General features: G+C 42.0%; 1 protein-coding gene across 1 annotated transcript in view; it reads right to left on the bottom strand.

Moving 5' to 3' along the window:
- Positions 1–20: 20 nt before the first annotated feature.
- The window catches only part of LOC139923315 (venom factor-like), a gene marked incomplete at its 5' end in the record, with an annotated part of 42,558 nt that continues 27,867 nt past the window's right edge, over positions 21–14,711 (bottom strand). The window contains 19 exons of the mRNA XM_078290532.1: positions 21–165; positions 1,283–1,430; positions 2,946–3,026; positions 3,357–3,440; positions 3,548–3,637; positions 4,997–5,102; positions 6,663–6,752; positions 7,411–7,498; positions 8,100–8,151; positions 8,462–8,552; positions 8,921–8,980; positions 9,085–9,240; positions 10,155–10,318; positions 10,934–11,090; positions 11,750–11,860; positions 12,326–12,485; positions 13,731–13,806; positions 14,142–14,345; positions 14,524–14,607. Of these exons, the coding sequence (XP_078146658.1) occupies positions 21–165; positions 1,283–1,430; positions 2,946–3,026; positions 3,357–3,440; positions 3,548–3,637; positions 4,997–5,102; positions 6,663–6,752; positions 7,411–7,498; positions 8,100–8,151; positions 8,462–8,552; positions 8,921–8,980; positions 9,085–9,240; positions 10,155–10,318; positions 10,934–11,090; positions 11,750–11,860; positions 12,326–12,485; positions 13,731–13,806; positions 14,142–14,345; positions 14,524–14,607 (2,147 nt within the window). The remainder of the gene's footprint in view (positions 166–1,282; positions 1,431–2,945; positions 3,027–3,356; positions 3,441–3,547; positions 3,638–4,996; positions 5,103–6,662; positions 6,753–7,410; positions 7,499–8,099; positions 8,152–8,461; positions 8,553–8,920; positions 8,981–9,084; positions 9,241–10,154; positions 10,319–10,933; positions 11,091–11,749; positions 11,861–12,325; positions 12,486–13,730; positions 13,807–14,141; positions 14,346–14,523; positions 14,608–14,711) is intronic.

Raw genomic sequence — 14,711 nt, 5'->3', positions numbered from 1 at the left:
TAGAGGCTGCTGCTCAGCCTCTACAGCCTGCAGGCGTTGACAGACAGTTCATAGGCAGCTTCCTCCAGCGCCGTGCATTTAGCCTGGAGGCTGGAGTTGCTGGAGCACTCTGCAGACGAAGGCCAGCGCTCCACCCAGGTGTTCTTACCCAACATGTAGATGAACCTGACGGACAGGAAGAGAGAAGGGAGGAAAGTGAAGAGTTTACATTCATTTTGCCAGAGACTTGTGTAAGAATAGATACGTTCTAGCGATGTTGTTGCAATTCCTTCTGATCCCCTGTAGAGGTCATTCATTGTTTACTTAGGGCGCTTTCACACCTATAGTCCGTTTGCTTTGGTCCGAATCAGTGGATGAGTTGCTACTTTGTTGCATTTTTCAACACGGTCAGTGTTCACACGGTCCTGTGTTAAGCAAACCAACATTTGTAAACAAATGACATGCGGTCCTACATGCCGTTCATCTATTGAACAGAACATTTCCGAGAGAAAATCACTTCCTGTCAATCACATTGTCATGGACAACAATGAGCAACAGCAACGTATTGCGATTGCGATAGTAGCTTTGATTATTATGATTTGGTGTTTTTTAACTTTCAACTGACAATGGTCCACTGTGCGCTCAATTCCCCTTTCTTTCAGTTTGTCACTGAAGATTTTGAAGACCTCGGTATTCTTATGTGTTTCCACAAGCATCTGTGCAATAGTATCGTCAGATTTCCAGAAGAGCCCTCACCTCATCGTTCCCCTACGTTTGCCCTCGATTCATTTTGCTGCTAGGCTAGTGACACAGCTAGTGCACGGCTGTCTCTGCCAAGTGTCAACATCCATTTTCAACCCACAATGCACTGTATTTTGGTTTGCTTCCTATATTAGGTCCTATATTAAGTCTGATTACGTTCTCACCTAAAGCGAACCGAACCGTGGTTCACTTGGAAACAGACCGAGTCCCGACTTTTCAGGAGGACCATGGTTCGCTTGTTTGGTCCGCACCAGAGTTCGAATGCGTGTTCTCACCTCTCCAAACGAACCGGACTTACAGAGTAAACGCACCATGGTTCGATTAAAACGGACCAAACAAGGTAGGTGTGAAAGCCCCCTTAAAGTCCCAATGAAACAGGATTTTGAGAGCATCTTGCTTCCTTAATGTGATGTATTTCCTGTTGAAACAGGATGTCGGGGCAGGACATCATGCAGGGAGGGATCATTCAAAAGTGTAAACCAATGGGATATCTCATATCTGAATGGGAAATTTTCTGATCCCTGTCACTTATCCTCCTTACCTGTTGGTGTTGCTGTCTATGTTCCACTGGTCCTCTTTGGGGCCGATGACGAGGTACTGGGAGCCCAGCTGCAGGTTGAGGCCGTCTCTGCAGCCTCCATGAGACATAAAAAGCCTCTTCTGACCCGCCTCCACCCGAGCCTCCACACCTGTGTGGAGGGAAAGGAGAGATTTGGAATTATTTACAACTGTATAACTATATAAAATAAACACTAAAATCATTAAGGTGTGAATTAGGGTCAGGCTGATAGATTGCTGATGACATATCTCGGCGATACTGGCGAGATATATTTTATTAAAGGGTCTGTGTGTAATTTCTGGTCCAATGCTGGCCTCTATCGTTCAGCGTTGTCATGGCAACACCACTCCACCCTCCATAGAGCGAGACCATCATCAGCATGGTGGCCAGGTTGGACTGTTTCACAATCAACAACAATGAAGCTTCTATCATGTTTTACCGAGTTAGCGCATTTTTTTTGTTTGATGGATGCTTGCAGTGATCAGGATCCTGACATCACCACGATTCCTGTTGTCTGGGAATTTTTGGAACATATCGAATGGATGGAGTCGCTATAGTGTGTGTGTGAAGTAACATCACTTCCCCGGCGCATAAATGGGCCGCTCCGTTAAAATTCGAGCTGTTTAGGATTATATACATGCCGAATTTACCAGAGCACCCTACCGATTAGTAATAAAGTCTCAAATTTTATGTTCCGATGTGTGTTTTTTGATGATACGTATGGCAAAAACAAACTGCCAGATTTTTGAATGGGCCTTGGCGTGGTATGAGGGCCTTCAGACAACAACACCACCACACAGCCTCGGCCCGCTCCTGTGTTTTGAATGCAGAAATCTCCGCAGTGTGCTCCGTGGCTGTTCACTTTGTTTCACTCACTACCATTCAGGAACCTCTGCTGATATTCATTTATATTATGCTTAAGTAAAGTAGTCATATTACACATTTAACCTTTAAGTATCAGATACTGTCATGCTGTCCACTACCGATATGATGGAGGTTCCTCAACAACAGCTACATAACAACAGTCGGGAAAACGTGGAGTGAAATTTGATTTTCTTTGCACACTTTATTAAATTAATTTAATGGGTTTTCTTTTTTAATTCTTCATTTAAAGACCTAAAGAATCCCAGAGTTTACCCACCATTGAACAGCTGATATAATAGATGACATTTCATCAGTCTGGGTTTCAATGGAGAGTTTTACACATTGAATCTCATTTCGTTGGCATGAAAATGTTCAAATTTAAAGATACTGAATATTAGCACAAAATATCGGCTATCCAAAAGCTTCAATACAAAAATATCGGTATCAACATCGGCTTTCAAAATTCCACGTCCCATGTGTTTTTTGGCATTTCGCAAGCCGCTCTAATAATACTGTTTCTATTTTACACTTGTGCCAGTAAAGCAATTCAAATTGAAACTGAGAGAGTGAAAGAGGGATGTTCTTCCCTGGCCTGAAAGTTGAACAGTGTTAATGTTGAACAACCAAGTGTGTGTGAGAGAGATGACAAGAAGAAGAAGTGAGATGATAGAAACATCAGAAACAACATCACTATTGGCAATATAATATGCATGCAAGTGGCGTGTGTGTGTGTGTGTGTGTGTGTGTGTGTGTGTGTGTGTGACCAATTCCACTGACTCACCCAGCTTGATCACCTGTGTGACCTCCATCTCGTACTGGTCATAGTAACTCTGGGTGACACTCAGCACCTTCACCTGGAAGACTGGAGGACAGGAACAAGAATATTGGTTCAATAAAATATAATCATTTTTTACATCACACAATTTTACCCATTTCACTGTAGTTGCATGTGGTGGTTTAATTCCTCTTTAATTCCTCTGCAACTCAATTCATGTCTTATTTTTATTTCTCATATTTCTTCCCCTTTTTCTAGCCTACTTCTTCTTTTTGGTATTGGTATTAGTGAGTCAACAAATGAAACACAAGATATCTATACTGGGTTACATTTCAGGGTTTATATTTAATATCTAAAGTGCCTGTGTGTGTGTGTGTGTGTGTGTGTGTGTGTGTGTTGGGTGAGAGTGTATTGTACCGTGGTGTAAACTCTCGCAGGCGAACGTCTCTCTTGTTTTGTTGGGGAAGTTTTGGCTGTCGTTCTTGGAGATGCAACAGTCACCTAGACATTACAGACAGAGTTAAAACTGAAACTAACAGGCATCATGCACACACACACATACACAGTGACACACTCGTGCACGGCTGCGGACACGTGCACGCCCTCACCCTGCGTGCAGCGGCAGACGTTGCCCCTGCAGATCTGAGCGAGCTCCTCCTTATCCTCGCTGGGCGTGTAGGTACGACTGCAGCGATGATCTGAGAGATAGAGAGAGGGAGAGAGAGAGAGAGAGAGAGAGAGAGACAGAGAGAGAGAGGCAGACAGAGAGAGAGAGAGAGTTAGACAGAGAGAGAGAGAGGCAGACACAGAGAGAGAGAGTTAGACAGAGAGAGAGAGAGAGGCAGACACACACACACAGAGAGAGAGAGAGTTAGACAGAGAGAGAAAGAGAGGCAGACAGAGAGAGAGAGAGAGGCAGACACAGAGAGAGAGAGGGAGAGAGAGTTAGACAGAGAGAGAGAGGAGAGAGAGAGAGAGATAGAGAGAGAGAGGCAGACACACAGAGAGAGAGAGAGAGGGAGAGAGAGTTAGACAGAGAGAGAGAGGAGAGAGAGAGAGAGAGTTAGACAGAGAGAGAGGAAATAGAGAGAGAGAGAGAGAGAGAGAGAGAGAGAGGCAGAGACAGAGAGAGTTAGAGAGAGAGAGAAAGAGAGAGGGAGAGAGACAAAGAGAGGGGGGGTGGGGGGGGCAATAAGCTTGACACTTTAAAATTGCAATATACACCATTTTTTACATTAAAGTAACAATGAATAAATTGGATATATTATACATTATCAGTCAGTCTGTTCATGCCTGAATCTCCCTGTTTTCCTCAAATTGGTTTTTCAATGATGTTCAGCAGTGAGAATTTGACCAGCTGAGGAGGAAGTTGGCAGAACTAACAATACACTTCCTGCCTCAAGGCAGAAAGTTGAATGTTGTAATTTTAGATTAACACAAACTTTTTGTCCTTGCGTTTTAAAGACCCAACGAAGCAGCATCTTTACTTCCTTGATTTGATGCATTTCCTGTTGAAACAGGATGTTGTGGCGGGACATGATGCAGGGAGGGAACATTCAGAAGTGTAAACCAATGGGATATTAGTTAGGGAAAAAAGGCAGTTTTATTTGATGGGAGGGGTGGAGGGGAGGGATTGTTCAAAAATCTGTGATGGTGCAGCATGAGGTCATCATTAAAGATACTCTGTTTTCAGTTCAGTTCATTTCATTTCATTTCATAGGGACTTTAACAGTGGTTTATATTCATATTATGCTGTCTTGTTTTTTTTTTTTTTGCAATATTAGTGAATATTTCAACACACAGTTGATTCTGCCAAAAACAAAACTATTTAATCGGGAAATGTTGCAAGATGACTCCTCACTTTAATAGTAAACCGTAATGTGCTTTATTTCACTGCCAGAATACTGAGATGTTTTTCAAATGGTAGTTAACTTGTTTTGGATTAAAACTGTAATTTTACCACAGAATACAGCACAACAGTACAGGAGGGGTATGAAAGGATTTCCTGCATGGTAATCTGACCTGTGGCACTGTTGGCTCGGCCTGTGTTTTCCTACCTGGGTTGTAATACTCATAGACAGTGACTGAGGAAGGCTGCAGGAGGCCGACCTTAAAGCTCTGCTGAAGCCTGAAGATCAGGATCTCTGGCTCTTTGTGAGACACCTGAGGGTAGAGTAGAGTAGAGTAGAGTAGGGTACATTAGAATAGAGAAGAATAGAGCAGTATGGAATATTATCGAGTAGAGCAGAGCAGAGTAGATTGAAAAATCATACAGTATAATAGAGTAAAGTAGGGCAGTAAGTAAGTCCAATAGAGCAGAGTAGAATAAAGGAGAGCCGATGAGAATAGAGTGAGCAGAGGAGAGTAAAGTAGGGCAGAGAGGAGTACATTAGAGTACTTCAGAATAGAGTATATCAGAGGAAAGTAGAGTGAGTAGATTATAGCACTGAGCAGAACAGGATAGTACAGCAAAACAGAGTGGAGTAGAGAAGGGAATAATAGAGCAGAGTAGGGCAAAATAGAACACAGAGTAAAGTAGAGCAGAACAGAGTAGAATAGAGTAGGGTCAGGTCGAGTAGGGTTGAATAGGGTAGGGTCGAGCACAGTAGAATATCATAGAGTAGAGTAGGGCACAACAGAGTACAGCAAAAAAGAATTGGGCAGTAAAGTAGAATAGAGTAGGGTAGAGTAGGACAGAACAGAGTAATAATAATAATATTTTTATTCATATAGCACTTTTCTTAAAAGTAAGAGTAAAGGTGAATAGAGTGTAGAGCAGAACAAAGTAGAGCACAACAGAATGCAGTAGAGACACGAATAGACACAAAGCCTGATTTAAGTTCCAGTTTATCATGAAGAACATGAAGCAAGTCAAACTCATGATTCTGCTTCTGTACAGTTTCACAGATAAAGCCAACTGCAACGTAACGTGTTGTAATGTGTTGTAACATGTTGTAAGACGTTGTAACGTGATGTAACACATTGTAACATGTTGTAACATGTTGTAACACGTTGTAACGTGTTGTAACGTGTTGTAAGACGTTGTAACGTGATGTAACACATTGTAACATGTTGTAACATGTTGTAACACGTTGTAACGTGATGTAACACATTGTAACATGTTGTAACACGTTGTTACGTGTTGTAACGTGTTGTAACGTGTTGTAACGTGTTGTAACGTGTTGTAACGCGTTGTAACGCGTTGTAACGTGTTGTAACGTGTTGTAACACGTTGTAACGCGTTGTAACGTGTTGTAACGTGTTGTAACGTGTTGTAGCATGTTGTAACACATTGTAACACGTTGTAACGTGATGTAACACGTTGTAACGTGTTGTAACACACAACATGTAACATGTTACAACGTGTTGTAACGCGTTGTAACCTGTTGTAACGTGTTGTAACACATTGTAACACGTTGTAACGTGTTGTAATGTGTTGTAACGTGTTGTAACACGTTGTAACGCGTTGTAACGTGTTGTAACGTGTTGTAACGTGTTGTAACACGTTGTAACGCGTTGTAACGTGTTGTAACGTGTTGTAACGTGTTGTAACACGTTGTAACGCGTTGTAACGTGTTGTAACGTGTTGTAACGTGTTGTAACACGTTGTAACGCGTTGTAACGTGTTGTAACGTGTTGTAACGTGTTGTAGCATGTTGTAACACATTGTAACACGTTGTAACGTGTTGTAACGTGTTGTAACATGTTGTAACGTGTTGTTACCTTGAAGAGGTGCAGGATCAGGGAGCCTCTGTCACTCAGGTTGTCAACGATCTGGAAGTTACTGATGTAACGGTCCACCGAGTTGGACAGCTGGGCTCACACACACACACACACACACACACACACACACACACACACACACACAGAGTCAGTTAGCAGCACTAGCCTGTACATGTGATCAGGGCCGCCCTCTAGGGAACAAAATTAGCTATTGCAAGTCAACATCACACTTGGTATACTTCTCATAAACTTCTAGTTTAAAGGGACAGTAAGAGTGATTTCTCCTGATCCATAGAACAAAAGGACCATAATATATCTGTAGGAGATTGACAGGATTATTGATCAACACCAATGACCACAGGTGTTGATAATTCTGACTTTCAAAACTTTCTCACTCATTCTCCAGCCCGTACTTTTTGGAACAAAAACTCCCCACCCAATGGAAAGGTCACAGATTACTTGATACCTCTTTAATGTACAATTCCAATGTTTTTCTCAAAAAAATAAAAAAACAACCCAACATGGTTCAATTGTTAATGAAACACTGAAGCACTTTTGTGTGTTTTTGTGTGTTTTCTAGAAGATTATTGTTTTGCATTGTTTGCTTATACCAAGCTCCTGTGATCAATGGTGATCTACATAAGAATGCTAAAGCTAATGCTGGATGTGGTCTCTGTCCTTGTCACCCGCTTTTCCTCCCTGTAAGCATTTCTACTATGTGAGCACTACAGTGGCAGGTGTCGATTACCATCTCCAGGTCAGAGTTTTCTGGGGTGAAGCCGGTCGGCAGGTTGATATCCAGAACCACCATCCTGACATCTCTGGGTCCTAAAGCCCTGTGGGAGAGGAAGGGAACAGCGATGAGTTGGGATGCTACGAGGTAGTACGAGAGGTAGCCAGCCTCCTATTTATTGTACAAATACTATTTTAAACCAATTTGTTTGTGTGCGTGTGTGTGTATGTGTGTGTGTGTGTGTGTGTGTGTGTGTGTGGGGGGGGGGGGTGTACCACTTCCTGTTACCTTGAGTGACAACAAAGACGACAAAGTAAGGACCTACTTTTTTCGTTTTCTGTGAAAATGCTACGAGGTAGTACGAGAGGTAGCCAGCCTCCTATTTATTGTACAAATACTATTTTAAACCAATTTGTTTGTGTGCGTGTGTGTGTATGTGTGTGTGTGTGTGTGTGTGTGTGTGGGGGGGGGGGGGGTGTACCACTTCCTGTTACCTTGAGTGACAACAAAGACGACAAAGGACCTACTTTTTTCGTTTTCTGTGAAAATGAATTGTTTTCTCTTTTGCCGTTGTGTTTTGTGTTTTGTTAATTTGTTTAGTGAAATGTTGTTGTGTTTTGTGTTTTGTTAAGTTGTTTAGTGAAATGTTGTTGTGTTTTGCACTTCAGGGCCACCACACAGGAGTCATGGAAACAATAACTCACCTCACTTTGATGGTGATCTGATAGGAATTTTCCACATCAGCTGGAGGCTTCTCTGTTATGGGAGAGAAAAACACAAATTTGTTCCTATTTGTTTTACATTGTTTTATGTTATGTTACATTGCTATGTTACGTTATAAATATCAAATAATTTTTACATTTGTTTAAGATTGTTTTACATTACGGTATGTTTTAATTATCAAAGAAATTTCCATCTGTATATATACATATACTGAAATGAATTCCTCATCTTTGTGCCAGTAAAAGTAACTTGACTTTAAATAAGCAGAAAAAACAAAGATAAGATGGTGAGACTGGGCTTGGTATAACAGAGTGACATGAGGCAGTGTGAGAGTTGGAGCTACCGGTGGATTCTTCAATAGTGACGCTGAGCTCAAAGTCCTTGCAGGGTCTTTTCTCGTCCACCTCATGCAGCTGGTTGTAGTAGGTCACGACCTGAGGTCAAAGTTCACAGGATCAGGAAGTGAGACAGTGAGACGCCCGAGAGAAAAAGGTTAGCATCAATCAGTATTGGTAGAGCTGAAAATAACACCCATCCAAGAATTATAATGCTGTAAAAATGTCGATGGTCAAATCAACTTTTCAGGAAATTGTCTTAACAATTATGCATTTTAGAATATTTGTCATACGCGTTGAAAGGATTTCATGAGCTCCCGAGTCATGAAAATGGCTATACCTGTTGAGGACCATGCAAACCTTCAGTTCAAATAAAATGGGAAAAACAAAACTTGTATTTTCAAGTATTTTTTGTTTTTTTGCAAAAGCAGCAATATTGATCTACAAAGGTGTTCATGTGGTCAAACCTCCAGTATTCCCTGTCCGTTCCCTTGAGCCTCCACTTCAAACTCCTGATCCAGAGACACCTACAAAAACACCACAGAAAAAAAAACCTCAGCTAAATACCTGAACTGTAAATGTAAAAGTCTTTGGCTGAGGCAGATTTCACACTGAGTTTCACCTCTCTTACCTTGGTGGAGCGAGCTGCGTAGGAGGTCTTGGGGTCAAAATGGTAGCGGGCGTCACTGCGCCCCGCAATCCTGAGGGCCACCTGCAGGCTGAGGTCCTGTGGAGGGGGTTTCTGGACCAGGTACTCTGACAGGGCCTGGAGCACCACCATGGTGGACTGGGGGGGCAATCGTTTGGTTTCAGAACACTTGGATTATGCTGTTCGGAGTCATTTTATGGTCATTTTTGCCCTTTTTTGGAATTCTAAAGAAGCGGTCACCATTCACTCCAGGTGTTTTGGAGAGGGCTGCTACGGAACAGCGCTAGCAAACTCGCTGTGTGTTATATTGACATACGGACTTCATGATGAGTAGGTAATTTATGTGTGAAGTATTCCTTTAAGGGACCCCAAAAGTACTTGGCACCCACATTGTGAATCACTGCATAATGCCTTGTTCACAACTGAATCTGTCACAATCTATTTAATCTGTCAAAATCTACGTACGTCACATCTGTCACGTCTCCAACGTCGCCCTTAGCTGTCATCTTTTCCATGTCTTTATGATTGCACAGCCAGTAGCACAGTTTTCCTCCCGCAATGCAAGCAGAAGCACTGTACGGACGATCGGTCTCATCTTGACTCAAATTGCTCTTTTTTTACTTATGGTTTTTACTTTATATAGTAAGTAAGTATAGTACTTTATATTTTCGTATATTAAAAGAAAAAGCTTGAAAATAGCTCATAAATCAAGTCAAGAATACAACTTCTGGTTGAGCTACCAGAGTGAAGATGGACTGGATGCGGAAAATTTTGATTTTTCCAACGTATTCGTCACTCCGCTGCAAACAGAACCGTTGTCCACAAGGGGGCGATGTGTTGAGGCTCCGTCAAAATTGTCGGAATGGACATAAATGGACTTCCCTCATACCATGATGTAATGGAATAGTCAATTGTGGATGAGGCTTGAGGCTTAAGGCATTACGCACTAATCCAAGCCTAGAGTGCAATTAACATAAATTAATTTGAAAAGACTAGATTAGTTGTCTGAGCTGCGGCTTCCAGCTCGGCTACCCGACGCCCCCTGCTGGTACCTGAGTGGAACCAAAGCCTCCTCCTCTCCTCCGCTTGCTGTTCAGCCATTTGAAGGGTGCTGCAGCCTCTTGCAGCCGCCCGCTCTTCACCAGGGCCAGCAGGGCGTAGCCGGTCGCCTCCAGGGTGAACAGGGCGTTTTCTTTGTCAGGCCAGTGGCTACCACCTGGAGGAGGGGGAGAGAGAGAGATAGAGAGAGAGAGAGAGAGAGAGGGAGTGGGAGGTCCTGTGTAACTTAAAGAGTAGAGCAAGGCACTGCCAGGGTTAGGAGAGAATTCTACATGCAACACGAATAGGCTGAGTTGTGATGTAGCTGCCGGCCAACATGGCTGACAACAACCTTGTCTGTCTGTTGACTATAATAAAGTTTTCAAATTACATTTTATGTGATCCATCTACCAAAATTTGTCATTTAATATAACTAGCATGTGCATGTTGCCTCTCCTAGCTCGGTCTCGGCCACAAAGCTGTCAAAAGAAACAAAACAATACACATTATGATTCATCGTCTTCAAGTTTGTTTGTATTTCTGACCAAACAGCACATGAACGTGCAGGTTGTGTGTCCAACTTCATAACTCAGAGAAAAGTACATCCGACATGCACATGAATGCAGCATTAGTTATATAAACATTTCTCGGAGGCAGAGCTGCTCTGAAGGCAAGAAATAATCTCACTGGTTGAATAAAACCTCAATCCTGTCCTTGATTGACAAAATGCAAACTCTTTACAGGTCGTATCCTCTTCATTTCTCAAGTGAAAAGATGCAGAGTAAACAGATACCTGGAGATGCAGCTCTGAGTAAGGCAGGTATCGGGTCGAAGTGTGGATCGTTCCCCAGCAGAGCCAGAGCGTAGGAGGAGATGGCCACAGTGTACGGCCTCCTCAGCGGCCTCGACAGCGCCGCCTGCAGGTAGCTGGCGGCCTTACGGGTGGCAGCCTGCAGAGAACACATGGTATACTTACTACTAGTGTTATTACTACTACTACAATTACTGTTAGTACTGTTAGTACTGCTACGATTACTACTACAATGACTATCTATCATTTATTTATTTATTTGTTTACTTTTTGGTTTGCCCAGGAGATGACATGTCATTTACTATTTAATACAAACCCATTATCACTTCTTGTTTTTCTTGCTTTTTTCCATACTTTTTATCCAACTCTATTTAACTGTGGTACTTTTACATCACTGTCTCTTTGTGTTTTATTGTATGTAAAGCACTTTTTAAACCTTGTTTTTAGAAAAGTGCTATACAAATAGCTATTATTAAATAAAGTTATTATTGCTACTACTACCCCTACTACTACTGCCGATAAAAACATAATAATGATTGATTATGATTGTGAACTTTTTAAAACAAGGTTACAATAAAGCTACAGACAATAAAACAATAGCCAATAAGATAAGTAATAAAATTGCTAGACATTAATGTACTAGACATTGGTTAACAAGGTTCAAGAATGACTCTGGGGCAGCTGTTCAAAACTATCAAAAGTGTTAAATTAACTCTGATGGGTGTAGAGTGATAGAAACAATGGCATAGTGTGATTTTTACACTAAACTAACACTGGTGATTTTTCTGTGTGTGTTACCTCCACATCAGTGTCTCCAGTACAGAGGATCCCTGCCTCTTTGGCCTCAGCCAGCGCTATGACGACGAAGGCTGTCAGAGTTGTCTCAGGCTCGTCGCCACGGAGACCGCCCTGGAGACAGGAAGAGGTTTTCACCAAAATTATTTTGAAAACTTATAAGAAAAATCCACCCACAGATACTCTTAAATTGTTACATATCATCAATTTACGATGTTCACTTTTTTGTTGTTCTTCTTTCCCTCCAACTGCCATCTAGATCAGTTAGTGACTTACTACATTTCCCAGAATGCCTTTGGACAACCCACAGAGAACGGGTGAGAACTTGTTGCATTCAGCTGTGGATTATACATGTACTGTAGGTGCAGTGAGAGATAGTGATAGCTGAGCAGGTTTTTCAAGTCGAGAAAAGTCCCATACTCAAAACACATGTCTTGTTGCTGCATTGCATTCTGGTCTATTGAGGCTACTGTGGGTGGAGAAATTGGTCTCTCTGCCTCTTAATGGATTTCTCCCTGACTGTGTCTGTACGCACTATATGTGTGTGTGTGTGTGTGTGTGTGTGTTTGTGTGTCTCACAATCATGGTCGTGCTGTAGACTGGGTTGTCCTCTCTGAAGTTCCCAGAATGCTTCTGTTTGTTCTTCAGCAGGTAGAGCAGAGCGTCGCACACTTGCTGCTCGTCGACACCCACAATAGAATGAGCCATGGAGAAAACCTTCACCACATAGGCCGTGATCCTGAGATTTCATTTCAATTTGATTAGCCTATATTTATTCACCTTTAAAACACATAATGTGATTTTAAAAACACATTATGTGACTTTAAAAACACATATTTTCATGTTTACATGGTTAGGTAGCAACAAAATGCTTATATCAGAGTTACATATTGAATAAAATGTAACTGTATTCTGTTAGGTTACATAAAAGAATAATGTATTCTGATTACTTCCCTCTAAATAGTGTTTCTAAAATGTGGCTGGCAAATAAAATTTGTGTTTTTGTGCAAACCTGAAATACATTTCCTGACCATCGTAATTTTTCACTTTTTCTTATCTGTACCTTTATACCTCAATTATGACAAAGTGATTTAAAAGTAACTGAAAGTACTCAGAATACGTTACTGAGTTTGGGTAATCCCTTGGATTATGTTATTAATTACAATTTTGATTAACTAGAAACTACGTAATCCATTTTTAAAGTTACCTATCTAACTTCATAAGAATGTGTGTAGAAAAAAATCCTTATTGTGAACCCAGTTCTTATACATGAACATCTGAGGGACACATAATAAAGGAATATTTGTTGTTATATTCGTCATCTTTTGTCTAGGTGATATTGCTTTGAACGTTGCTCTGACTATTAGTTGCTTGCAATGTTGGCAATCTAGGAAATGTAATGTAAACATAAACATTGGTAAATTCATAAATAAATCATCAAGGATATCATGATATAGTCAGATATTTCCATTGTGCTCCTCAAGTTGTAAAGATGACTAGTCATGTTTAGCATGTTATATTCAACATTGGCTAAAATGTGTAAACATTAAATATGAATGTGGGGAAAGCAAGAAAGACAGAAGAGAAGGAACAGAGGAAGAACTGAACTAGAAGACAATATGGAGAGCAAATCTCCACCAGTGCTGAACATTTCTCCAACTCACTGTTGCACCCACAGACATCACTCCTATCACTTACATTCCCATAGGATTTGGAATGATGACTCGAGATGATTCAACCTATATCCAGTTCATGAAAGCTTTTCTATTAGCTTATCTATGTCTGTTCTAAACACTCGGCATCTGGTAGCTTTTTCCTGGGAAAAATCCTCTACTGCACAGGAAGTGAAGTGTTTTACGTTTGCGGTTTGTTTGGAATAAACAGAAGAAGAACTGGGTAGTTGGCATGATCAACGATAGGAACTCAAGTATTACCACTTCATGGGCGTCCGTCAAACACCTAAAATGTAATGTAATGACTGTACCATGTACTAGTGCCTTGGTTGCTGTAGGGGGGGTAGGAGCCGTCACTCTTACGGTACGCCAGCTGGTTTTCATAACCTGGAAATACACAGCAACATGGAGCAATGTCAAGACCGGATGTGAAGAGTTAGACTTCCACACTTACATTGTGTTTTATGGCTTCTGTATGTTTTCTTGTCTGCTGGTCTAAAACAAGCTCATTCCAGACTCTACTGCCATTACAATCATCCATCCACCATACATCCATCCTTCCATCAATCCATCCATTCATATACTACATATATCACCCAATCCATCCATCTATACGTCCATCAATCCATCATTCTCTTTTATTCATTCATTCTCTCTTTTATCCGCCCACCCACCCATCCATCCATCCACCCACCCATCCGTTCCCTCCTCCTCCCCCTCACCTCTCCTGATGTATCGGAGGGCCTCTGCCTTGCGCTGCACCCCCACACTCTGCCAGTCGTTGGCTCGGTCCAGGTAGAGCGTGGCGATGAGCGGCAGCGTGATGCTGGCCAGGTTCTGCTCCACACAGCCGCCGGGCATCTGGATCAGAGAGGCCAGAGAGTCCTCACTGATGGAGTTCTCTATACTGTCTGCCAACACGTTGCCTGGGGGGAGAGGAGAGGAGAAGAGAGGAGAAGAGAAGAGAAGAGAAGAGAAGAGAAGAGAAGAGAAGAGAAGAGAAGAGAAGAGAAGAGAAGAGAAGAGGAAATTTCACCCCCAGTCTCCTCCTCTGTCCATTTCTAATCCGTGGCTGAACCTTCCCACCATTCTGCAGTGACTGACCTCTGATATTGATGACCATTACTGGCTGGGAGTTCGGCACAACTGATTCCAGCTCCACCTTGGGATGACGAACCGTCTGCATCCCTGCAGCAGGTGGAAACAGAGAATTTGTAAAGTTGCACTGGGCAACTTCGCAGGTTGGCGGCTCCAAATAGCAACGAGAGGCAACTGATTGATAACTTTTAACT

This window comes from Centroberyx gerrardi, chromosome 3, assembly GCF_048128805.1.
Source record: "Centroberyx gerrardi isolate f3 chromosome 3, fCenGer3.hap1.cur.20231027, whole genome shotgun sequence".
NCBI lineage: Eukaryota > Metazoa > Chordata > Actinopteri > Beryciformes > Berycidae > Centroberyx > Centroberyx gerrardi.
This window is presented reverse-complemented; position numbering and strand designations above follow the sequence as displayed.